The sequence below is a fragment of the Mchenga conophoros genome, linkage group LG3 (genome assembly GCF_057382185.1).
Source record: "Mchenga conophoros isolate Kocher_MC1m ecotype Shallow Benthic linkage group LG3, M_conophoros_male_GT1.1, whole genome shotgun sequence".
NCBI lineage: Eukaryota > Metazoa > Chordata > Actinopteri > Cichliformes > Cichlidae > Mchenga > Mchenga conophoros.
Genome location: NC_140528.1, coordinates 65,658,305 through 65,682,716, shown reverse-complemented (window position 1 = coordinate 65,682,716; position 24,412 = coordinate 65,658,305). Strand labels below are relative to the sequence as shown.

The following is a 24,412-nucleotide window of genomic DNA, read 5'->3' as shown; positions in this document are numbered from 1 at the left end:
TGGTTGTCTTAAATTCTCCAGCAAACACAGTCCGTTTCTTCTCCGTTTCTCATCAGTATTTTCCTTGTAGATTAAGTCCCAGCCTGGCAAAATATCACATTCAGTGTCATGTCACACTGTTCTTACCAGCCTGCAGTCCACTGTGCATTTTTCATCACGTGGTTTCTTCTTCTCTGTTGATGCTTTCAGTCGTCTCTTTCAAGATTACTCCAAGCATGACAAATCTGACAATCAGTGTCCAGTGCTTTCCCACCGTTCAACTGTCCAGCCTGTAATTCACAGTGCATGCTTCCATCTCGTAGTTCCTTACATGCTGCTGGTCCCGTCAGTTTGGTTTCAGTGTTAACGGTTCAGTTGCACTGTCTTTTGGCTGCTTGTAAATTCTTCTCAAGTTCACGATGTTCTATTGGTCTTCATCAGGAGATTAACTGTCCTTTGAGCTTCTTCTCAGGATGGGGACAAGTGGGAGGTCAAGCTGTAAAATTTTAAACCAAAATCTGGCCTGTTTTCTCCCAATTATGCTACTCTACTGGTTTTGGCGCCGTACTCAAAATTCCAGGTTGAGAGAAGTCCACCTTTATTTGTCTGTAACCTGTATTGGCACACTAAAGCATACAATTAATATCCTTTTCATTTCTCTCTGGGTGCTCACTCCTTATATGGGCATGCAAACTTCCTGTCTCACACACACACGCACACAGGCCCCCCTCTTTTCTTTCCCTCACAGACAGAGCGCGTGGCCGCGGCTCTCATGCACTTCACAACTTCTCAAACTGCGCCACAGACTGCAGTTTCCCTACTTTTTTTTTTTTTTTAAATATAAAACCAAACACACTCTTTATTCAATCGTCACACACTCAGCTTCTGCATGTTTCCACTCCTGCTTTCTGGGAATCTAACCAATTGTGTGTAGAGTGTGTAGTTTTGTGAGAGTGTCAGTTTCAGGCCAACAAACGGTCAGTGTCCTTATCTGACTCTGCTTTGGGCCGTCTGGACCTACAGCTTCTGCTGGTGCTTTATGCATAGTAGAATATTACAGAGGAATGTGTTTTATTCTGCGTGCTCCAGAATACAAGATTTAAGCAGATTTACTAGATGATAAATGATACATGATAAACTGATGATAAGTGATGCAGACTAATGAAGTAATGATGAAATAATAACAGTGCATGAAAATGATATCACAGTGAGATTTAAAATAAGATGTTTTCCTCGACACTCACTATTTCAGCATCAGCTTTTTTTCCACACTGATGACAGTACAGCTGGTTTTCTCCACAAATGTCTACTTTTTTGAAAAAATCAATAACTCCTTTCTCCTGGAAAAAGAAGAAAAAATTATGTCACTTGAACACACACACACTTCTAATCAGCACAGGCCCCTGGGACATTTCCTTTACTGCAACATATTACAATGCTCAACACATTGTGTTCTATTTTATATTTTAAAAGATCAAAATCGTTATAATAAAATGCTTAACTTGGCATCTGCTATGTAAGTTGCCTATTTATACAACTCAATAACAAATAAAATCACATTTCAGAGTTTACAGTGGGTTCCTTACCACACTATAGTCTTGATTGTCTTGCTCCATTTTAAGAGGCAGACTCCAGAATGGGTCTCTGGTGTGTGTGGTGTGTTTTAAATGCTTACATCTATTCTGATGAATAAGCTCTCCTTTAAATATCTAAATGTTCAAAAAATACAGAGACATCTGATAAGCCCGAAATAAAGTTATATAAATGTACAGGGATCATCTTAAAACAACATCTACAGGATAATGAAATTACCTGTGAAGCCTCAGGTCCCGTCTGTCTTAAAATCTTCTCCAAGTACTCAGCAGCATCACATTGTTCATTTACTGAGATTGTGAGGAGAAAGAAAAACATAATGTATGTAGTTCCTGTACAGCTGGGTTTTCAGGTTTGGTTTAACTCATTTTTGATCAGTCCAAAGCAGAAAGACATAAAATTTAAATTCTTAAAGTGGCTATGACAAAACATCATATCAAGTTACCATTGTTCACGAAGTGTAATTTTACATTCTCAAGTTTCCTTAGACTTGATAACAGATACTGCACCTCTGATGTTCAGTTTTTTTATGATCCGACATGTGTCTCCTTTAGAACTCGCTAAGGTGGTAAATAGGTCTCCAAGAAGTGGATCAATATATTCATTGTCACAGTTTGCAGAGTATCTATTTAAAAATAAATAAATTAAACATAACAAACACAAAACATAGAGCTTTTCTTTTCCTTTTTTTAAAATATAAAATTCTGTAACAGACCTTTGCACTGCTTCTCTGAAGTCTAAGGTCATGAACAACACCTGCAGAACACTGTTCAAGTAACATGTTGCTCCTTGGTTTACTAACCCATGGAATCTTTCGTCTGTTGGAGAGTGATAATAAGTATCACACGTAGTTTTATCTTTTTGGATCAAATGCTGGCTTTGCAGATACAGCTGTGCGTCTTACCAGAACGGTTAACGCCATTCATTGTGGCTCCTTTGATGTGCTAAAAACTATCACCCCATTACATACAGCCTACTTTAAACTACAAAAGATTTTTAAGAAAAGTTATGATCTGATTATAAATTTAAAGCAGGGGCGATTTTAGCCCATTTTGGAGCACCCCCAAAGATATCTTAGTTTTTTTTGACAATATTTGCTGTTTGTGTGACACACTACTAAAAATATAAAAAGCATACAGTACTGTACTTGTTTAAGACGTAATATTTTAACAGTAAAAGTATAGATAACCCCAGCTCGCCTCTCCCCTGCTCTGGCTCTAGCGCTCTTTCTGCCAGAGCGATGGTGGCTGAGACGCAGCGGAGCGGAGGTGTAAGTGCCTTGCTTAAAACAGGACATATTAGCTGCATTTAACCTTCAGTTACTCTTTATATAGTTAGGTAAGAGTCAGACCATGTTTCTTTTTAACTGAAAAGCATTACACCAGTTAACCTGCAGTGTTGAAAATGTGTTTCCTACTCTTCAGCAACATTTGACCATCCTGTTTCTCCCAATGAAATGTATACAGCCTTTTTAAAATCTAAAACTTTAAATTGTCTGCAGCCTACTGTTGTTACCACTGTCCTGTTTAAAATGGATACTAACGAGCTAACTGACTGAATGCCCATTAACCTTATACCTCCTGTTGTGTGTGTGTGTTCAGAGACAGCCAGGTTCATAATGGATATAAGGAAGTTTTTTCAAAAAAAGGAGCCACATTCATGTAAAAGTGTAAAATCAAATGATCCATCAATCAAGAATAATGTTGGATCAGTGTTTCAATGTTTATATCTTTTATTAGACATTCATGTGGTTTGGTTATTTGCCTTTTGGTTGAAAGTAAACTGAGAGAGGACTTTTAGTTAGTGATCTTAATCGTATTTTTTTCATATTAATGTAATTTTTCATCTAATTGAATACAGTCTATTTGTGTATGATTGTCAGTCCAAAGAGTGAGAGAGGAAAGAGGGGAACGTGAGGAGAAAGGGCAAGGTTAGGAAGAACCAGGTAAGGAAACAGACAGGGAACAGTGACAGGCAAAACAGAAACTGTTAAACTGGCAAAGAAAAAAAACCTGATTTTACTCATACAATCTGGAAGTTGTGTTCTCCCTATATTAAAGCTGCTGTACAGAATCTGCAAAACAAACTGGGTTGAAACATTTTGACCCTCTTTAACAACATTCCAACATAACATTAAAATTGATTGGGGAGATTAAAATTAATGATATATTTTTATGCGGTTCAGCCACAACTCTACTAAAACCTCAGCCAGTAATAGGTAGGCCAACTTTTGGACCGTCCAGTTGTCTGTGTACATCACATTTGCACACTATCAGAAAGTGCCAAACGGTGCCCTGGTGGAGTGAGGAGCTGTAAAGAGAAGCAGATGCTCTGTTTATATTCTAAAAATGTTTTAAGCTTGTTTCAAAGATTCTGTACTGCAGCTTTAAATGTTTTTCAAAAGCACACATACACTTATCAGTATTTCTCAAACTTTTTACAGTGTGTACCACCTGATAAAAATGTCAAGCTCTCCTAAGTATTCACAAAGTAGGAACTCCAGCAACACTTGAGGGAAGATGAACAACTTTAATAATTGACAAACGCGTTTCGGCTTGTGGCCTTCATCAGGGTCATAGTAAAACATTGTAAAAAATTGCTTAAATACAAGACAGGAAACAGAAAAAAATTCAAATGAACCAGTCAAAACTTCATAGATAGGTCAGCCGACATAGGTAGGTACTGGTTAATTGGCTAAGTCACGCCCAAGTAAATACCGGACTAGATCATTACTGATGAGGAGGAGGGGGGGGGGGGGGGGGGGGGACATAACCCCCATATGTCTGAAAATAACACATGCATGAAATGCTTAAGAAGGAGTGCTATGAATATACACAGAAGAAAGAAAAGAAAAAGAGAGAGAGAGAAAAGGAAAGTCTTTAATGGTAAAGGCACGTTTGAATTTAGAAAACAAGATTATGTCATAACATGGGAACACATTTGTTAAAAGATCCTTATTTATGTCTCTAAAATGTAAAATCTAGACTCTCCTAAGTACCAAGCATGAAAGTCATAAATCTTACAACACAAAATTATTATTATTAAATTAGTAAAATTAGTATCTGCAATAAAGATTTTTTCATACATTGTATACATTCTACCACAGGCAAAGTTGCCTCCATTTTTATAGTTTTTATTAATATTTTGTAATAATTTATTTGTAATAATTCTGTTTTGGGTGTGTTTTTTTATGTATCAGTATTATATTATACATACACATTAAAAGTGAATCTCTGTCTGTTTTTTTTTATTATTCCAATCCATTCTTCTTTTGCAGCATTTAAATAACCTTGATCAGATTTGATGGTTTTGTTACAGACTTTTAAAAAAAGTGTTTTGCTTTTCTTTCACAAATGTGGGATTAAATTGTGTTAAAATGTACAAAACAGTGATGCCACGTTTTGTGACGAGGACCCAGGCACAGAGAGACTTGATGAATTTAAGAATCTTATGATTTAACCCTTTAAGACCTACCATAGAACCAAGTCCGCCAGAGCTTATATTATATTTTTACATGCTGTGGAGCCATTTTTGGGAGCATTTCAAGTTGCTATACATCAATACAACCATTATAGCCCAGATTTTAATAATATGTATTCATTAAGTGCATAGTAATTACATAAATTGCAAAAAAGTGCAATAAACTACAAAAAAATTGAAAATCGTTTTTGATTTTTTAACATATATTTGTAGTTAGAGAAATTTAAGAGTCTTATCCCTCAAAACTGTAAATACAAAAAAGTTGCACAAAATAGTTTCCTACCACAGGAAATTTATTTTGAGTGTCTTCATAGTTTTATTTTTGAAATACACCAATTTTTATACACTGCAGGAAAAACGAAAATAAATATTATACTGCAAATTTGCAAAAAAGCAGCATATGGATCAAAATAAACTATTTCCAGCAGTGCAATATGAGTCCTAAGCATCCCAGAAACGACACAGAAAGTCATAAAGTCAAAGATAACTTTTGAAAAGAGCAGTATAGGCCCTGAGGCCCTGATCGCAAAAAAGACTACATTTCCGCGAAAATGACGTCACTTCCGGTTTCGGGCAGGTAATGGCGGAAATGCAAAAGTTCGCGCTGACGTCTATTCCAAGGTAGGAAGTGTTTTGAACAGCTGATCAGATCGGTAAAGCGTGTTTCTGGAATATTATGTTTTTGTTCCTGCAAGCGCTTTTTATGCAGTTTTTGCAAAGCTTTATGTGGAAGGAAACCGTGACCTAGGACAAGCTGATGGCATCAGATGTAAGTACAACTCCTCCGGTTTCATATGCAAAAAAATTTTTTGCGCTAGCTTACGTGGTTGCAGTGCTACTGGGATTTAAAAATAGTTACGCATAACAGAGCGTTCCCGCTCCGATCGGCTCTAAAGGGTTAATAAAGAAATTTGCAGAATTGCACAGACATGGTAAAATTATGATGACTGATAACGGAGACGAAGACAACAGACGATGAGGACAGGGAGGAACAGGGGTTTAAATGCACCACAGGGGACAGTCAGAGAAAACTCGGGACAACATTTAAGGATGCAGGGACTGACAGAGACAGGTTTATCTTGCCTGGCTGGGCAGCTCTCTGGGTACTCAGCACCCCCAAAGCTCTGATCCTAGAATCGCCCCTGATTTAAAGGCAGACAAAAAGAAACAAAATCGCTTAAAATTAAAGTACCTCTAGTTTTTAGAATCAGGCGGTGTCGTTGACAGACCTTCTTGCTGTTTAATTGAAATGTCAAAATTCTGCTTATTTCAAACCTTGCAGCAACTCACTTTCTCTTTCGCTGGACGCCACACCTACGGCCGCACGCATTTTCAGCTTTCCGTCACGTAGCCCTTATATCCGGATATTTAACTCTCCTGCTCTCCTCTTTACACCTGTAGATCCTTCTTGTTTGTCTTCATAGTTTCGACATAAAATATATTTTGACACCTGTTACAGTGACCTCCTGGACGGTTTCCTTCCATAAAGTTTATATTCAAATCAAGAATAGCTGAAAACATAGTGAGAGCCTTGTTGCTGCATTTTAATCAAAGAGCCACTGAAGTGAGCAAGTTGTCAGCAGAGAACATAGAAATAAAGTGTCGACAATATTACATTTTGTCATGATCCTGGGCCATATTGGCCCAGTATTCTTAGTTTTCATGTATTTTTCTATTTTGTTCCTTATTTAGGCCATGCTTCCTGGGTTGCCCTGTTAAGTTGTTCCTTATGTGTTTTCCCCTTGTGACTCTTACCCCCTGTCTGCCCCTCTGTGTATTTGTGAGCCCTCGTCTCTCCTTGTGTTTTATTCCATGTTTTCCCCAGCCCGTTATGTCTGTGTTCTCCCTGTGCTCTCTCTCCTCCTGTCTGAACCTCTGTGTACTTCCTGTTTTACTTTGCCCGTCTCCCGTCAGTGTAGAGTTCACTCCTGCCGTGTCTTGTTATGATTATCAGTGTCACCTGTGTTCCCCGTGTGCTCCCACTTCCCTCGTTAACCCTCTGCGTATTTATGTCTGCGTCTCCCTCAGTTCTGTGTCGCGTTCTCCCTCATGCTGTGTGTCAGTCTCCCGGTGTTTCTTGGTGAGCTTTATATTTAGTTTTTCCCAGTTTAGTTTTGTAGTACTCGTGATCTGTCTTTCCAGCGATAAAGCTGTGCTCTCTGAGTTTATTCCCCGTGAGTTTGAGTTTGGGTCCTCTCCTGCCTGCCACACAGCCGAATCATGACACATTTATCTTTGATAAAACCGTAAACATTATTGATTTGTCAGAGCCACCTTCATCATTCATTTTCATTACATTTGCTGTACAGAGACATCAGACGAAGTAGTTTTTGTTTCTGTGAAAAATTATTTATTTTTCGACTTTTCATTTTAGTCATCAAGGAATTAACATTGCAATAAAAGTCAATGGATATCTCAGATACGATGTATATTGGATATATTTGGATTTTATTGAGATCAGCATGTCTGTGTACGGAGTAAAATATATTCCGTTTTAGAGACACTTTATTCATGAACAGTAAACACACATTGCCACGATGGTTGTGATCTTTATACAGCTCCGTCAGGCTGCCAGTCCTCCTTGAACCCGCACCACCAGTTGGATAACAGACAGGTGCAGAATTCCATATGAAGACAGACTGACGGTGTCCCCCTCCAGCCGCTGGTTTGCGAAGATCATCTGTAGATCATCTGTTTAATTATTCCCCCATCTGTCTGTATATAGATTTCCCTGAACCTGTTCCTGAGCTTTTCCTCCACCGCAGGAGTTACTTTTTAACTCCATCCATCCATCAATCTATCCACTTGAACAATAAAAAAAAAAACACACACACACCCACTGAACTGGCATTATTAGCCATTACCACCAGTGTGCATATCACCTTAAATCCAATGCCTTTGGGCATAAATCATGTATTTCTTAGTAACTCACTATTTCAGCATCAGCTTTTTTTCCACACTGATGACAGTACAGCTGGTTTTCTCCACAAATGTCTACTTTTTTGAAAAAATCAATAACTCCTTTCTCCTGGAAAAAGAAGAAAAAATTATGTCACTTGAACACACTTCTAATCAGCACAGGCCCCTGGGACATTTCCTTTACTGCAACATATTACAATGCTCAACACATTGTGTTCTATTTTATATTTTAAAAGATCAAAATCGTTATAATAAAATGCTTAACTTGGCATCTGCTATGTAAGTGGCCTATTTATACAACTCAATAACAAATAAAATCACATTTCAGAGTTTACAGTGGGTTCCTTACCACACTATAGTCTTGATTGTCTTGCTCCATTTTAAGAGGCAGACTCCAGAATGGGTCTCTGGTGTGTGTGGTGTGTTTTAAATGCTTACATCTATTCTGATGAGTAAGCTCTCCTTTAAATATCTAAATGTTCAAAAAATACAGAGACATCTGATAAGCCCGAAATAAAGTTATATAAATGTACAGGGATCATCTTAAAACAACATCTACAGGATAATGAAATTACCTGTGAAGCCTCAGGTCCCGTCTGTCTTAAAATCTTCTCCAAGTACTCAGCAGCATCACATTGTTCATTTACTGAGATTGTGAGGAGAAAGAAAAACATAATGTATGTAGTTCCTGTACAGCTGGGTTTTCAGGTTTGGTTTAACTCATTCTTGATCAGTCCAAAGCAGAAAGACATAAAATTTAAATTCTTAAAGTGGCTATGACAAAACATCATATCAAGTTACCACTAACTCGATAAGATGTTTTGTTCACGAAGTGTAATTTTACATTCTCAAGTTTCCTTAGACTTGATAACAGATACTGCACCTCTGATGTTCAGTTTTTTTATGATCCGACATGTGTCTCCTTTAGAACTCGCTAAGGTGGTAAATAGGTCTCCAAGAAGTGGATCAATATATTCATTGTCACAGTTTGCAGAGTATCTATTTAAAAATAAATAAATTAAACATAACAAATACAAAACATAGAGCTTTTCTTTTCCTTTTTTTAAAATATAAAATTCTGTAACAGACCTTTGCACTGCTTCTCTGAAGTCTAAGGTCATGAACAACACCTGCAGAACACTGTTCAAGTAACATGTTGCTCCTTGGTTTACTAACCCATGGAATCTTTTGTCTGTTGGAGAGTGATAATAAGTATCACACGTAGTTTTATCTTTTTGGATCAAATGCTGGCTTTGCAGATACAGCTGTGCGTCTTACCAGAACGGTTAACGCCATCCATTGTGGCTCCTTTGATGTGCTAAAAAATATCACCCCATTACATACAGCCTACTTTAAACTACAAAAGATTTTTAAAAAAAAGTCATGATCTGATTATAAAATTAAAGGTAGACAAAAAGAAACAAAATTAATATACCTCTAGTTTTTAGAATCAGGCGGTGTCGTTGACAGACCTTCCTGCTGTTTAACCGAAATTCTGCTTATTTCAAACCTTGCAGCAACTCACTTTCTCTTTCGCTGGACGCCACACCTACGGCTGCATTCATAAGAAATTGTCACTACGCACGCGTTTTCAGCTTTCTGCCGTCACGTAGCTCTTATATCCGGATATTTAACTCTCCTGCTCTCATCTTTACACCTGTAGATCCTTCTTGTTTGTCTTCATAGTTTCGACGTAAAATATATTTTGACACCTGTTACAGTGACCTCCTGGACGGTTTCCTTCCATAAAGTTTATATTCAAATCAAGAATAGCTGAAAACATAGTGAGAGCCTTGTTGCTGCATTTTAATCAAAGAGCCACTGAAGTGAGCAAGTTTTCAGCAGAGAACATAGAAATAAAGCGTCAACAATATTATCTTTGATAAAACCGTAAACGTTATTGATTTGTCAGAGCCACCTTCATCATTCACCTCTGTGTACTTCCTGTTTTACTTTGCCCGTCTCCCGTCAGTGTAGAGTTCACTCCTGCCGTGTCTTGTTATGATTATCAGTGTCACCTGTGTTCCCCGTGTGCTCCCACTTCCCTCGTTAACCCTCTGCGTATTTATGTCTGCGTCTCCCTCAGTTCTGTGTCGCGTTCTCCCGCATGCTGTGTGTCAGTCTCCCGGTGTTTCTTGGTGAGCTTTATATTTAGTTTTTCCCAGTTTAGTTTTGTAGTACTCGTGATCTGTCTTTCCAGCGATAAAGCTGTGCTCTCTGAGTTTATTCCCCGTGAGTTTGAGTTTGGGTCCTCTCCTGCCTGCCACACAGCCGAATCATGACACATTTATCTTTGATAAAACCGTAAACGTTATTGATTTGTCAGAGCCACCTTCATCATTCATTTTCATTACATTTGCTGTACAGAGACATCAGACGAAGTAGTTTTTGTTTCTGTGAAAAATTATTTATTTTTCGACTTTTCATTTTAGTCATCAAGGAATTAACATTGCAATAAAAGTCAATGGATATCTCAGATACGATGTATATTGGATATATTTGGATTTTATTGAGATCAGCATGTCTGTGTACGGAGTAAAATATATTCCGTTTTAGAGACACTTTATTCATGAACAGTAAACACACATTGCCACGATGGTTGTGATCTTTATACAGCTCCGTCAGGCTGCCAGTCCTCCTTGAACCCGCACCACCAGTTGGATAACAGACAGGTGCAGAATTCCATATGAAGACAGACGGACGGTGTCCCCCTCCAGCCGCTGGTTTGCGAAGATCATCTGTAGATCATCTGTACAACCGCAGCGTCACAATCAAAATCAAAATGTTTGGTTATTTTAGTCGAAAGATAAACGTTATTCAAACGCGTGGTATAAGTACAATTTTACATGACTTTATCTACAGTCTGTTGTTGTGTTCAGCAGCGTGCACACAACTGCAAAGATACAGCCGAACTCTGCATTTCGCCCCCGTGTTTACTCTACCTGTGCTGTCGGGAAACTTCTCAGCTACTTTCTTCCTCAGCTGTAGCACGGTCATTTTCATCATCTTCTCCTCCGTGTCGCAGAGGTCAATTATCTTCATCTCGCCTTCAATCCCAAAAACCTTGACCTGGTAGACTTCACCCATGGTTTGTGTTTTTTGTGGGGTGTTTTTCGGGAGAGGTCAAAACGAGTCCTGTGTACTTAACTCTGAACAACAGCTGAAGCTCTTTTTATTATTCACCCGCCACCAAATGGGTTTCTCTTTCGCTTTTCATCAGAATCATGTTAAGTACGATTTCTAGTTTGTAATCATGCTTGATAATGGTCAAGCACGATCAGTCTGCTTTTATTCTGTTTGTTTTATTGATATTGAAATCAATATTGAGAGTCTATTAGATCAACACAACTAAAAGACGATTGTGTTGATCACACAATGAACATATAACTTTGATTTCCCTAAAATGCAAAAACAAGACCTGGGAGCCCAAGTGCTAGGCTAATGAGAGTGTATTCAGCTATATCAGGACGGATGTTTGCAGTTCTCTCGTCGACTCTGTTGTTTGTTTGGTGTCAGGTGATCAGTATTTCCCCCTCGTTTCAATAACTAGTACAGTATATGTTACTGTGTTTTGTAGGCTACACACGATATTAAGCTGATACTTAAATACTTGAGGTGCATGTTGTTGTGATTAAATTGAACTGAACTGCCACTCCCTGAAGACGTGGTGCGCTTTATGGAAAACCACACTAAAAAAAGGTTTTCAGTTTACTTGATTTTATTGTGTACATCGGTCCCACATAATTTGAATAAGTTCGACTGACTTAATTTAATTAAGTAATTAATGCTTGTCAAATCAAGGTATTTTATTTACATCAGGTTATATTTAAAAAGTTATATACATACTATTTATATGTTACCATAATATCAATGTATTGCATAAAGCCAATATATTTTAAATTTTAACACCAACTTGTGGTACCAATGATATTGTGTAATGTAAACACTTTGCAATTATGTTCCTGCACAAGAACCTATGGCTTAAAATCCTACTTAATTTTTTCAATGTAAATATTAACTGATCATTATTGACAAAAAAAGCAAAGACTGTGAGTGCTGCCCAACAATTCATCTTTATTAAACTGCAACAGCAGTGAAAGCAGGAAGCTGCCATGAACAACCCCCAAATCACATCCATATAAACTTGTTAACACATTTTTAAAGATAGCCTGCAGAAATAACTTGTCACGGTTCTGGGTCATTGTAAGGAAGAGGACTCCCTTACTGCATTTATTTATATTATATGTATAGCACTTTAGAGCACACCTTTCACTTTATTAAAAGCACCTTATCAAGCAATTTATGAGCATTGCACTTTAAGCATGGATTTGCACACAAGAAGTTTAAATATTTATTGACTATTTATTGGGAATTTTAAAATCAGCTGGTAGCCTTATTTCAGATCCTGCACAGCTGCTCCTCGTCAAGGAATGTGGTGGTTGTCTGTCAGGAGAGAAGAATGGTGATTGAGATTGTGATTAAGGTTTACCAGTAAGGAAAACTAATGCAAATGTGTGTGTGTGAAATCTGGAGATAAAAGTGGTGCAAATAAGTGTTTGTAAGTTAATGATTACTCACCTTTCTTGCCTGTGTCCTCTTCAAGGTGTTTGGGCAAATGTTTCCCTGGGGGTCCAGACACCATTTAAAGGTTCCGGGAGAGACCATTGGTAAAGAGAGTGTGGTGAATCTTTGTGCTTGGGTTTCTGGGTTTTTATAATATTGGGTTTGGTGTAACATTAAAGTGTGAAATATTTATTAATATGTAAATGTGAAAATGTATTTATGTATTTATTTATTCTAATTAATATATTGTATACTGTGGTGGAAGGTTGGGATTTAAGAATTTACCTGAGATTGGAATAATGGTTAAGTCTGTGACAGCTGAACATATTTAAGGCTGCCAGTTGTCATTAGAGGGTGGATTATTTTTGTGCTGTGAAGAAGCTCGACAAGTTAATTGTTGTAAGGAGAGCCGTATAGCAAATAAATATTTTGTTCCACTACACTTGCCCTGGTCTGTCTCACTGTGTTTCCAGCCACTAAGGGCTGCCCTGTTACAGTCATGTTGACCCAGCTTTCTGTTTTTCATGCTTTGGTGTTTTTCTAGATTATGATTTATGATTTGATTTATTAGTGAAACTATTGTGATTATTATTTAGTAGACTTTGGTCAGTGTCAAGTCTGTCTCTCTATCTAGTCCGTGTCTTAGTAAAGTGTGTTTTGTTTCCTGTTTTACTTTGAAGGTTCTTGTTCCTGTCTGATGTCAGTGTTCCGGCTTTGCTCTCCCTGTCTCGTTAGGTCTTATTTCTCCCAGCTGTGTCCCCCTTCTGTCTCTAATTCCTTGATGACTCCTTCAGTGTATTTAAGCCCAGTGTGTCTTTATGTCAGTGTCGCGTCGTTAATGTCTGTTCACCCTCACCTGCTGTGTGTTCATGATTTCCAGTCCCCCTGCATCTCAGTTTAGAGTTTTGTTTGCTTTTGTGAGTTTTATTTTATGTTGAAGTTTTGTTCCAGCAATAAAGCTGCATTTTCAGTTGAAACCTCGTTTCCTAAGAGTCCTGCAGTTTGGGTACTCCTGCCTGCCTGCCACACAGCCGACCATGACATAACTAGAAGAAAAATTTAAAGCATTTACAAATATTTTACAAAAAACTGACCTGAGCAGCAAAAAAATGAAAGTGCTTATGGATGATCCTGTCATCTCTTACATATAACATTTGTATTTATTACACAACTGAAGATTTAAACTAAAACAAAATTTAAACTAAATTAAGACTACCTGGAAAAAAAGCAACAAGCTTTTATGAATAAACAGGTTTACACAAATATAACTTAATTTTTTAAACATTACTACAGCTCCTGAAGTTTCAATAGCATAAGAGAGAAAGCAGCAAGCTGGTATGAATGACCTCAAGTCTTCACACGTTTAAAGAACTATATTATTTGACAACAATTTCAGCTTCTGTACAAGTATTTACCTGTACAAAATTTCAACTAAATTGAGCCTTAAATTACATTGTCACATAACTAATACCAAACACCTATGAATCATAATCTTCCTTTTAAACATAGAAGCAGGAAATTAAGGTTGACTCAGAACATATTGCTAAAAATCGTCAGTAAAAATGTTTTACAATATGATACAAAAAGGAAAAATCATCCTGCATTGCAGTCACATGAGATTACAAAAAGATTACATGTTGAAATGATTTAAATGTTTTGTTCATGCCTATGTTTTGGACCATTTAAATGTTGAATACACTCAAATCACTTTTTTCCCTTTAAGTTCTTGTCAGTGTCTCATTCTGAGTGGAGGGTTTTTCCTTCTTTAATTTGAGTTACCACTGCCAGTCTCCTTACGATCCTAACTGAACCCAAGAAGAGTAGATTCTGAAATATTGTTTTTTTTTCTTGACTTTGGATGACAGATTAGTGTGGATTTGACTGATTTTTTTGACTACTGAGTTAAAAAGGGGGACAATTAGTGGCGAGCCAGCCAGGAGATTAGCATAGGTTCCTTTGTAAGTGCGCAAGCGCCATTAGCGTGCTGCCTGCTGTAACCCTAATTTCCTTCGGGATTAATAAAGTATTCTGATTCTGATTCTGATAGTGGTTTACCTCCAACTCATATGACACACTGAGTGATATGTTTATTTTCGAAAATGGCACTTGACCTTTGTGAATGCTTTAGAGTTGATAGCCAGAAAACCCTGCTTATTACAGGTATTGAAAGACACCGTAGTGAACATGATATAACTAATGTTTTCGAAGTCAATGGTAAGATCTCTAACATCGTCAGGGTCCCTGATGAGTCACATCAGCCCGAAGGCAGAACACTTATAGTGTACGAGTCTGAACAGGCTATTTTAAAGATAGACCCTTCCACCTTAGGGGAAGTTGTCAGCCCTGTAGACCTTACAGTGAAATGGGTTTCCAAAACCGTCAGAGATATCACCCAAAAAGAAATGGGCAAAGAAGTGGCCCGTAGATACCTGAAGAAACTTGAGTTTATGGGGGGCAGTGGGAGAGCAGGCTTCCTTAGTATTTTCCAAGGCGAGTTGCAGGCCAGCCCCACACCCCATACTCAGACACGATCACCCGTTGACCATAACATTAATATGACAGCTGACAACATTCCCAATACTGATTCAAGCAAACCCGTAGAACCCACAAGTGCTTTCAGCCCACGTACTGATGCTTTTGCTGGTCCAGTACATGTAGACGAGAGCATCTACAACCCTTCGCATATTCAGAAAGTAGTGGTTGAACATGTTATTCGTAATGAGCCAAGTCACGCACCCCTTGCTCATGCTAAGATACGTACCTTCTCAGGCCGACTTCCACGGCCCAATGGTGAAGTCGTCTATGAGACATGGCGTACCCAAGTCGATCTTCTACTCAGTGACCCTTTTCTGACTGATGCCCTCAAAGTGAGGAACATACTTGAGAGCTTACTTAGCCCTGCATCTGAAGTTGTAAAGCCTCTGGGGGTCACTGCACCACCAAGTGCTTATGTCACTCAGCTTGATTCAGCCTTTGGAGTTGTTGAGGACGGTGAAGAGCTTTTCACTGCCTTTCTTGGCTCTAATCAAAACAGCGGAGAAAACCCATCTGCCTTCTTGAACCGTCTTCACAGCCTCCTCGCTCGAGTCATTTCTAGAGGGGGAGCCCCTCCTGCAAATGTAAATGAACTGCTTCTTAAGCAATTCATTAGAGGTTGTTGGGACCAAAGCTTGATAATAAGTCTCCAGCTTGAAGCAAAAAAGAGCTTTCCACCCTCATTTCCAGAGCTTCTCCTCATGTTGAGAACTGAGGAAGAGCGTCGTTCAGCCAAGTTGGACCGCATGAAGAAACATTTGGGTGTAACAAAAGCTGCTGCACATGCACACTCAGTTTTTAGTATGCCCACCTTTGACCAAGCACCACTTGCGACTCCTACTCCAACTGACAGTGAAGCTGTGAAACTCGAACAAAAAGTTAATGAGCTCACAAAGCAAGTTGAACAGTTAACTTTAACTCAAAGGCCAAGGATCACCACCCATGTACTGAACCTCTTGTGAGCACTAAATCCAAATCTGTGAACCCAAAGCCGGATGAAACTGCCAAGCTTGAATGTCAAATAACTGCGTTGACCAAACAGGTCCAAATGCTTTTCCAAAGCCAAAGACATTCAACCAAACCTGAGAAATATGAGCCCAAAAATTCTCTAGCTGTCAACACCAGAAACTCACAGGCTTTTGCTAAAGTCCCTGGCACACCTAGGGAATGGTTTTGCTTTAAGTGTGGGGAAGAAAATCATATTGCAGTAAGCTGCACAAATGAAGCTAATCCCACACTTGTCCGAGAAAAGCATGCAGAGTTGAGAAAGAAACAGGCTGATTTTGATGCACGACAGGCCACGGCCCCGTTTGCTTTAAACTAGTGGCAGCTCCTGTCGTGGGACACCCAGGAACTGAAACTCTTGATTCCCCCAGTCCCGAGACAATAGCTTGTGGTCCTGAAGTGCAAATCACAGAACCCATTCATCCCATAGACAGCCTAGATCCTAACTTCCTCTTGTCTCAAGGTCTCATAGGCCCACGCTGTGCAGCCTCAGTACTCGTTGACGGGGTGCCCTGTGAATCCATAATGGACTCAGGCTCACAGGTTACGACCATTTCTGAGTCTTTTCACAAGATGCACCTTTCCCACCTTCCCATCCAGCCAATACATGCTCTTCTTGAAATTGAAGGAGCAGGAGGGCAAAACGTGCCATACTTGGGTTATGTTTAGACTTGCGTTACATTTCCCGAAAACATTGCAGGCAAAGAACAACAGTTTGCTGTTTTGGCCCTTGTTATTCCTGAGTGTCACTTTAACAGTAGAATTCCGCTGTTGATAGGGACAAATGTGCTTTTACGAGTTTATGGACAGTTAGTACATCAAGATGGTCCCAAGTTCATTCGTAAGCTACACTCTAAGCAGTTTGCAACAATCCTTCAACATGTACAAAGAAATGATACTCATTCCTGCCCTGTCATGTTGCATAGCAAAGGGGCAGTGACAATCCCTGCAAGACACAAACAATGCCTAATGGGAAATGTGAGGTTAAGACAGAACAACCGGAACACAAGTTTTGTCCTTGAGCCACATGAGCAATACAAGTTACCAGGTGGATTGCTTCTTGAATCGGCTTTAGTAGACATTCCTTTTAATTCCAGCAGTAAAGTACCTGTCATTGTACACAATGTTAGCGAACATGCTGTTACGTTGCAGTCAAATAGCATTGTCGCTCAAGCTTGTGCAGCCCAACATGTTTCCCCACTAGCATCGAGTCAAACTTGGAATCCTCCAAGTCGAAATGAACCAAGCAGCGACAACCTCACATTCAACCTTGATGATTCTCCCATCCCAGAGCAATGGAAAGAGCGAATTCTGGGAAAACTGAGATCCATCCCTGAAGTTTTTGCTCTCGATGACATGTCCCATGGCCACACCACAGCTGTGAAGCACCAAATCAAATTCAACAATGAAACACCTTTCAAAGAGCGGCCAAGGCCCATACATCCAAGTGACAGAGAAGCCGTCAAAAAACATCTAAGAGAACTACTGGATGCAGGCATCATTCGAGAGTCACAAAGTCCTTTTGCCTCACCAATTGTATTGGTAAGGAAAAAGAATGGCTCGATAAGGCTATGCATAGATTACCGTAAACCAGCGGTCTCCAACCATTTTTGCGCCACGGACCGGTTTGTGCCCGACAATATTTTCACGGACCGGCCTTTAAGGTGTCGCGGATAAATACAACAAAATAAAACTAGTACCGGTACCGAAAAAAAGAAGATTTATTCATAACACACATGAAAAGACCCAGGAAGACCGAGTTAATGATAAAAACGATAACAAAATAACACTGAAAACCGATAAAAACCCTGAAAACCATACATTTCACACCTGAGCCTCAACTCTCGTGGCCCGGTACCAAACGACTCACGGACTGGTACCAGGTACTTTAAGTCCGGTTACTATCAGGTGGAGGTAGCCAAGGAGGACAAGCCTAAGACAGCCTTTGTGTGTCTTCTTGGCTTCTATGAATTTAATAGGATGCCACAGGGTGTTACAAATGCCCCACGCACCTTCCAATGCCTGATGGAGAAGTGTGTGGGTGATCTCCACCTCACCGAAGTGCTTGTCTTTTTAGAGGACCTGATTGTGTTCTCAGACACATTAGAAGAGCACGAATTCAGGCTAATGAAAGTTCTTACTCGCTTGAGAGACTACGGTCGTAAATTATCCCCAAAAAAATGCCACTTCTTCAAAACATCTGTGAAGTATTTAGGGCATGTTGTGGATGCTCACGGAGTCCACACCGATCCCAAAAAGATCTCTGCTCTGAAAAGTTGGCCGCGCCCATCTAATTTCAGAGAGCTCAAATGTTTTTTAGGCTTCGCTGGATACTATAGGCGTTTCGTTGAAGGGTACTCCAAGATAGCCAAATCGTTGAATTGTCTCACTGCCGGTTACCGGCCACCGAATAAGAGAGGCAAGTTTTACAAAAGAGAACCGCCCAGACTTTCTTACAGTCCCACTCAGCCTGTCGGGGAACAATGGACTCATGAGTGTGAAACCTCCTTCCGAACAATAATCGAAAAGCTGACTTCTGCACCAATTCTTGCTTTTGCCAACCCACAACTCCCCTATGTATTTCACACGGATGCTTGTCGAGATGGGTTGGGAGCTGCGCTCTATCAGGTGCAAGAGGGGAGGCTGAGAGCAATTGCTTACGCTAGCAGAGGACTTTCTAAGAGTGAACAGAACTATCCCACACACAAACTTGAATTCTTAGCCCTCAAGCGGGCTGTGTGTGAAAAGTTCAATGACTACCTTTACGGTTCTAGCTTCACTGTCCTGACCGACAATAACCTGCTAACTTATGTTTTGACAACTGCGAAATTAGATGCGGCAGGACACAGGTGGCTGGCTGCCTTGTCTACTTACAATTTCAACATTAAGTACAGGGCAGGTCAAGCAAACAAAGATGCTGATGGTTTGTCACGGCAGCCCCAAGAGCCTCCTCATGAAGATGAGGCATTTGTCAAAGAAAAAGCTCGTATTAATGACATGAAAGAACGTCTCATTAACATGCCAAACAATCAAACAATCTGTTTGTCCGTGATTTGAACCGAGGGAACAAAATCGTGGCAGGATCAGCCTGATATTATTTTTATCCCACTGTAACTTTACTGTATAAAGAGCTAACATCTCCAAAATGTCAGGAGTAGTTAGTCATTACAACAAGTGTTTGTGAACTAAAAATCAAGAATGTGGGATACTGTTTGTCCGTGATTTGTAGAGCCAGGCGCGTGCTCCTGACGAAGGGGAAACCAATTCTGCAGGGAGACCTACCTTGGCGCTTGTGCAGGTGAAGCCAAAGGGAAGAAATGCTTCACCATATTTTCTAGTCTTTGGCTTAGAATGAAGTTGGTTTGGAAACATATTCATCTATGCTTCATCTCCTGCTTTGTATTTCTGTGGGCGCCCCGTGCTAGCAGTCTCTAAGCGTTTTGTCCCCCCCCCCCATTCATACCGCGCCACCACTGCAATGGCTCTGCGCCCCCCCTAGGGGGCGGGCCCCACACTTTGGGAAGGTCTGCCCTATGGTATCCCTAGCCGTCTGCTTAGTGACCAAGGCAGAGATTTTGAATCTAAGCTTGTTAAAGAGCTCTGCACATTGTTTGGGACAAGCAAAATTTGCACGACGCCCTATCATCCACGGGGAAACCCGGTGGAAAGGTACAATAGGACTTTCTTAGACATGTTAGGCACACTGGAGGACAAAGACAAGTACCATTGGAGAGACTTTGGTAGGCCATTAACACATGCCTACAACTGTACATGAAATGATACAACAGGGTACTGTCCATATGAACTTATGTTCGGCAGACAACCGAGGTTGCCTATTGATCTCGTTCTTGGTACTCACCCAGGCAAAACCAGTGCAAAGTCTTACTCTGACTATGTTAAAGGTCTTCGCCAAAACCTCCAAGAGAGTTACACCCTTGCCAGCGAACACTCACAAAAGATGGGTGAGAAGAATAAAATGAGGTTTGATAAAAAGATCAAAGCTGCAGGACTGTTTCTAGGTGACAGAGTTTTAGTAAGAAACGTGAATGTTAGAGGGAAGCACAAACTTGCTAACTGTTGGGAACAAAATATTCACATTGTTGTGAAACACAGCCCAGTGTATGTTGTAAGACCGGAAAATGGAGACGGTCCCCAGCGTACATTACACAGGGATTTGCTTCTTCCTTGCGGGTTCTTACCTGTTGAAGATCAGGTTGGATCGGACTCCCAAAATGGTAATCAAAGGAAAATGAGGACCAGGAGTAAACCAAACCGTACAAAAGGCAATGAAAATGATAATGGAGGACAGTAGTGATGAGGATGAGATGAGTGATGAAGAGGAATTATGTATTGGCACATAGAATCCACAGATCATCACGAAAGGCCCTTACTTCCGACCTGAGTCAACTCATCCTAAAGCCCAACAGCAAATGGAAAGTCATCCCCCTGTATCATCCCCTGACACTGTGTGAAGGGAAGTTGTAGAAGGCAAAGAAACTCAGACTCAAGATATCTTATACATGTGCACACATGGACGACCCCCCCCCTCATCGCCCAGATCCATCCTGCAGCAACGTGTGCAGGGCAAATATGAGACAGAGGAAAGACCGCCCAGGGCTTTCAGAGCTTTCTTTCTTTATCCTTCAAAGAGGTAGGAGTGGCATGTTCAGAATACAAAAACATTTCCATAAAAGGAGAAACTGTTCGCTTGTCAGCTGAAAGAGGAGATAACTTGGTATGTCACCGCATTCCTCTACAGATATGGCTTCAATCTCTCTCTCTCTGTTGGCTCCAATTCACAAACTCTTCTTCTTTAATGAAGCTACAACTAAGCATAATTCACAAAATTAAAAAATCTCTCATCACACTGTTGTACCGGAAACGTCCTTACCTATTCTTACCGTCCTTACCTATTCTTACCGTCCTTACCTATTACCTATTCTACTTACCTAATATAGTTACATTGAAACCAAGCACACCATTGTTTTTCTTGTGACATTACCAATAAGTTAGATGTGTCACATGGCCCTCTTCCTATTGAAAAAACAAAAGTTGTATCCAAGATGGGCGACTTCTAAATGGCCGCCATGGTCACCACCCATCTTGAGGAGTTTGCCACCTCACATATACTAATGTGCCACAAACAGGACTTTAATATCATCAACCATTCCCATGTTATTACGATGTATCCATATAAATGGCCCACCCTGTATATTAAAAGCACAACAGCCCTATTAAACACAGAGTACTTTGGGCCCGGAAGCAGGATTCAGCACGTCATCACTTAAAGACCGGACAGCTTGAGGCAGCTGCGTGCGCTCCCGCGGGCGGCAATCACTTTCTGGCAGATGATCACTTTCTGGCACAACACCTGGAGCTAAGGGGGTAAAACAGTCGCATGAGTCGCTGAGGAAGAATAAAGTAGTCATGGTAAGCCAATCAAATTACTACTTTAAGATGACAAAGCAACAAGGTGATATACACCAGTTTTTAAATTGTGTTGATAGGCCACATAAAACCAGAGTCATGGTAAACAATAAATACTATGGGCTTTTTCCTCAATAGTTTCTTCACGTTTAATGTCTGAGCACAGCGCTAGCAAGCACTCTCTGCTTATGACCAAAAATTTAAAAACAAAACAAAAAACTGCCCTTTTGTGTTGGTGAAAAAATGTACCATTTCGAACAATCAAAAATAATATGGCAACATGATATTTGGTTGTTTAGGAAGAGGGGGAAATTTTAGGAGTGACGGCGAGAGAGAGAGAAAGGAAGAAAGACAGCAGAAAAGGAGAGAGCGAGTTTTCAGATGTGAGAGATTTGTGATGTTTAGCATGATTTTAGTCATAACTGGACTGGCCATCGGGCATAACGGGCATTTTCCCGGTGGGCTGATGATGATTTTTCGTTTTTATGGGCCGATTTTTTTTTGTTTGTTGTTTTGTTTTCTTTGTAACGGTATAAACAATGAAAGGTGGTGGATTGGCCAGATGCTGGCCGATGTGTAAAAATAACTCAGTTGTTTGGTGGTGGCTATGGTGGAGCTTCCACAGAGGCCAGCAGGTGGATGAGGGAAAAGGGAGGCAGAAGAAGGAGAGACCCGAGGTGGCCGCCCGTCTGTGTGTTAGGTGAACTGAACTTCAGGTAAGAAGTTATGACCTGCAGTCTATCTGGGTCAGATATAAACCAAGTTTAGGTGTAGTTTATTTTTGTTGTGCTGACTTTTTACAGTCAGTTGCAATAACTCGTACTGCGTATGTCATGTTTCGGCTACCCAAACGCAAACTCACGGGGACACGAGGAAGAAACTCAAAAGTACTGCTTTATTGTAGACTCGAGGAAAAGATACAAAACTAAACTACACTGGGAAAATACAAACTAAACTTCAGGGAGGCACTTAAGGGAACACACAGCATGAGGGACGACGCGACATTGAACAAAGGGAGACTGACATAAATACACAGAAGGTAATGAGGGATTCGAAGCACATGGGGAACACAGCTGAGGACAATCACACATGACAGCGCAGGGAGGACATGAAACTGAAAATGCTGACACCAAGACGCAGACCTTAAACATAACACAGTACACAGAGAGAGGTAGAGAGAACATGACGGAAAGAGGAAAACACAGAACACAAGAAGTATGAACAAAGCAGAATAACTCACACCACTACAATACACAGTCACTCAGAGGGAGACAAGGGGGATAAAGACACAAGGGGAAATCCAGTAAATTAACCTGAACAATTTAGGACCCATTGAATAACAAATGAACTTAACATGAAAACAGGAAAGTCAAATGACCCAGGATCCTGACAGCGTACTAGCTAGCATGACGGAGTTTCTATACAGCTGGGTGTGTGCTATTATGTTACTGATAGTGAACTTTATTTTATTCATAAGGTTAGTTAGTAGAGTTGCCAACCGTCCGTAAAAAACAGAATCGTCCTGTATTCAGAGAAAATATTATGCGTTTCGTATTGAGCTGAAAAGGAACACAGTTTGTCCCATACTTCAGCTAGAATGGAAAAAACACAAAGCTGGAGTTATTCTGTGTCTTTACACTGTCAGCTGTTTCTTCTTCTCTCATTCTCTCCCCCTCCCTCTCCTGTTGCTACTTCAATCATGAAACTGATCAATGATCAGCTGATCGGCATTTCTGACACAAGTCCATCTCTCTTGCTTTTTTATTGCCCACTTTGCGCCAGAAAGAGGAAACCAGCGGTTGTCGTGTTAAACAACAGCAGCACGTTTAAGCTTGAACAGCTGATGTTAGAATTTATTTAATAATATCTAGTATCAGCTGATGTTTGCTGGAGCCACAGCTGGAAAAGCTGCTGGTCATGGTATTGGTTTGGATATCCTGGTGAGAGGGAAGCACGAAGATGAAACCAGGAGATGTCCTTACTGAATCATCAGAGCTGAACAGGTGATGGAGAAACAGGTTTACCTTTTAGGTTATGCCCCGGCTCTGCTAGGCGACAGGGGAGGTAACATAAATGAGCATAGAGACTGGAGGGTCAGATTAAAAAAAACTCAAGGTTTATTACCACAACTGAAAACCGTTAGTGAAATGACTCACTAGGCAATGAGGCAATTTAAACAAACAAAAAAACAACAACTCATATATTCAAATAACACAAGAACACTAATAGAACACAAATCATCTCACAGGCAGCAACTCAGAAACAGAGGTTCAAAAGGCAGTGGCACAAAGGCAGAGGCAGGAGGGACAGCCTACACAGTCTGTTCACATCAACAAGTCCCCCACGAGTGACGAATCCTCATCCTTTTGTACTCCCAGGTAGACGCAGGCAGCCACGTCATTGGTCCGCTGCGTCCAAGGATCCCGCAGCAGCCAATGGTGTGTGTGGACCGGCACACTCCCATCTGCATGAAGTTGGGCGGGCATAGGTCCCTGACCAGCTAATCACCTGTGAGTCCTGGAACACTTGAATTTCCATACAGGAAGGCGGGCCCACATGAGGCCAGGGCCGTAACAGACATGAATGAGTTGAAGGGAAGTTTTGAACTGTTTCTGAGAGACAAATAACACCAGGATCCTTTTCTAAGTAGCTGACAGCTGGTAACTGTGTAGGGGCGGGTCTAGCAAAGTTTTGCCAGGGGTCCAGGTAGGACATTAACTGGGAAAGGGGGGCACAAAGAAATACTTTTCTTTCTTATTCTCATTAAAAATGTCTAGCTTTTAATAAATAATTATCTGAATCTTACAACCGAAGTTTTTATCTGATGTATCAGGTATAGAAATCATACATATACCAACAAGACTGTGTACATCACTGTCACAACAGCGTTCATTTTCATTCAAAGGCTTTA

The 24,412-nt window shown here is 40.3% G+C and overlaps 1 protein-coding gene and 1 long non-coding RNA gene across 4 annotated transcripts; both read right to left on the bottom strand.

Moving 5' to 3' along the window:
• Nucleotides 1-1,672: 1,672 nt before the first annotated feature.
• On the bottom strand, nucleotides 1,673-2,387 carry LOC146580159 (uncharacterized). Its single transcript, XR_014891227.1, has 4 exons — nucleotides 2,288-2,387; nucleotides 2,082-2,197; nucleotides 1,792-1,862; nucleotides 1,673-1,688 (listed from the first exon to the last, which is right to left on the bottom strand). It is a non-coding gene; the product is annotated as an uncharacterized LOC146580159 (long non-coding RNA).
• Nucleotides 2,388-7,390: 5,003 nt separating this feature from the next.
• On the bottom strand, nucleotides 7,391-9,765 carry LOC146580158 (ubiquitin carboxyl-terminal hydrolase 17-like protein B). Of its 3 annotated transcripts, XM_085266774.1 has the most exons (7): nucleotides 9,407-9,745; nucleotides 9,250-9,289; nucleotides 9,061-9,163; nucleotides 8,855-8,970; nucleotides 8,547-8,617; nucleotides 8,321-8,443; nucleotides 7,391-8,080 (listed from the first exon to the last, which is right to left on the bottom strand). In XM_085266774.1, the coding sequence occupies exons 2-7, from the start codon at nucleotides 9,269-9,271 to the stop codon at nucleotides 7,973-7,975; spliced, it is 543 nt and encodes a 180-aa protein (XP_085122900.1). In that variant the 5' UTR covers nucleotides 9,272-9,289; nucleotides 9,407-9,745; the 3' UTR covers nucleotides 7,391-7,972. The 3 variants fall into 3 exon arrangements, with proteins under 3 accessions (XP_085122900.1, XP_085122901.1, XP_085122902.1); XM_085266775.1 differs by lacking the exon at nucleotides 8,855-8,970 and having other exon boundaries at nucleotides 9,148-9,163; nucleotides 9,407-9,765; XM_085266776.1 differs by lacking the exons at nucleotides 8,855-8,970; nucleotides 9,407-9,745 and having other exon boundaries at nucleotides 9,148-9,163; nucleotides 9,250-9,391.
• Between the last annotated feature and the right edge of the window lie 14,647 nt (nucleotides 9,766-24,412).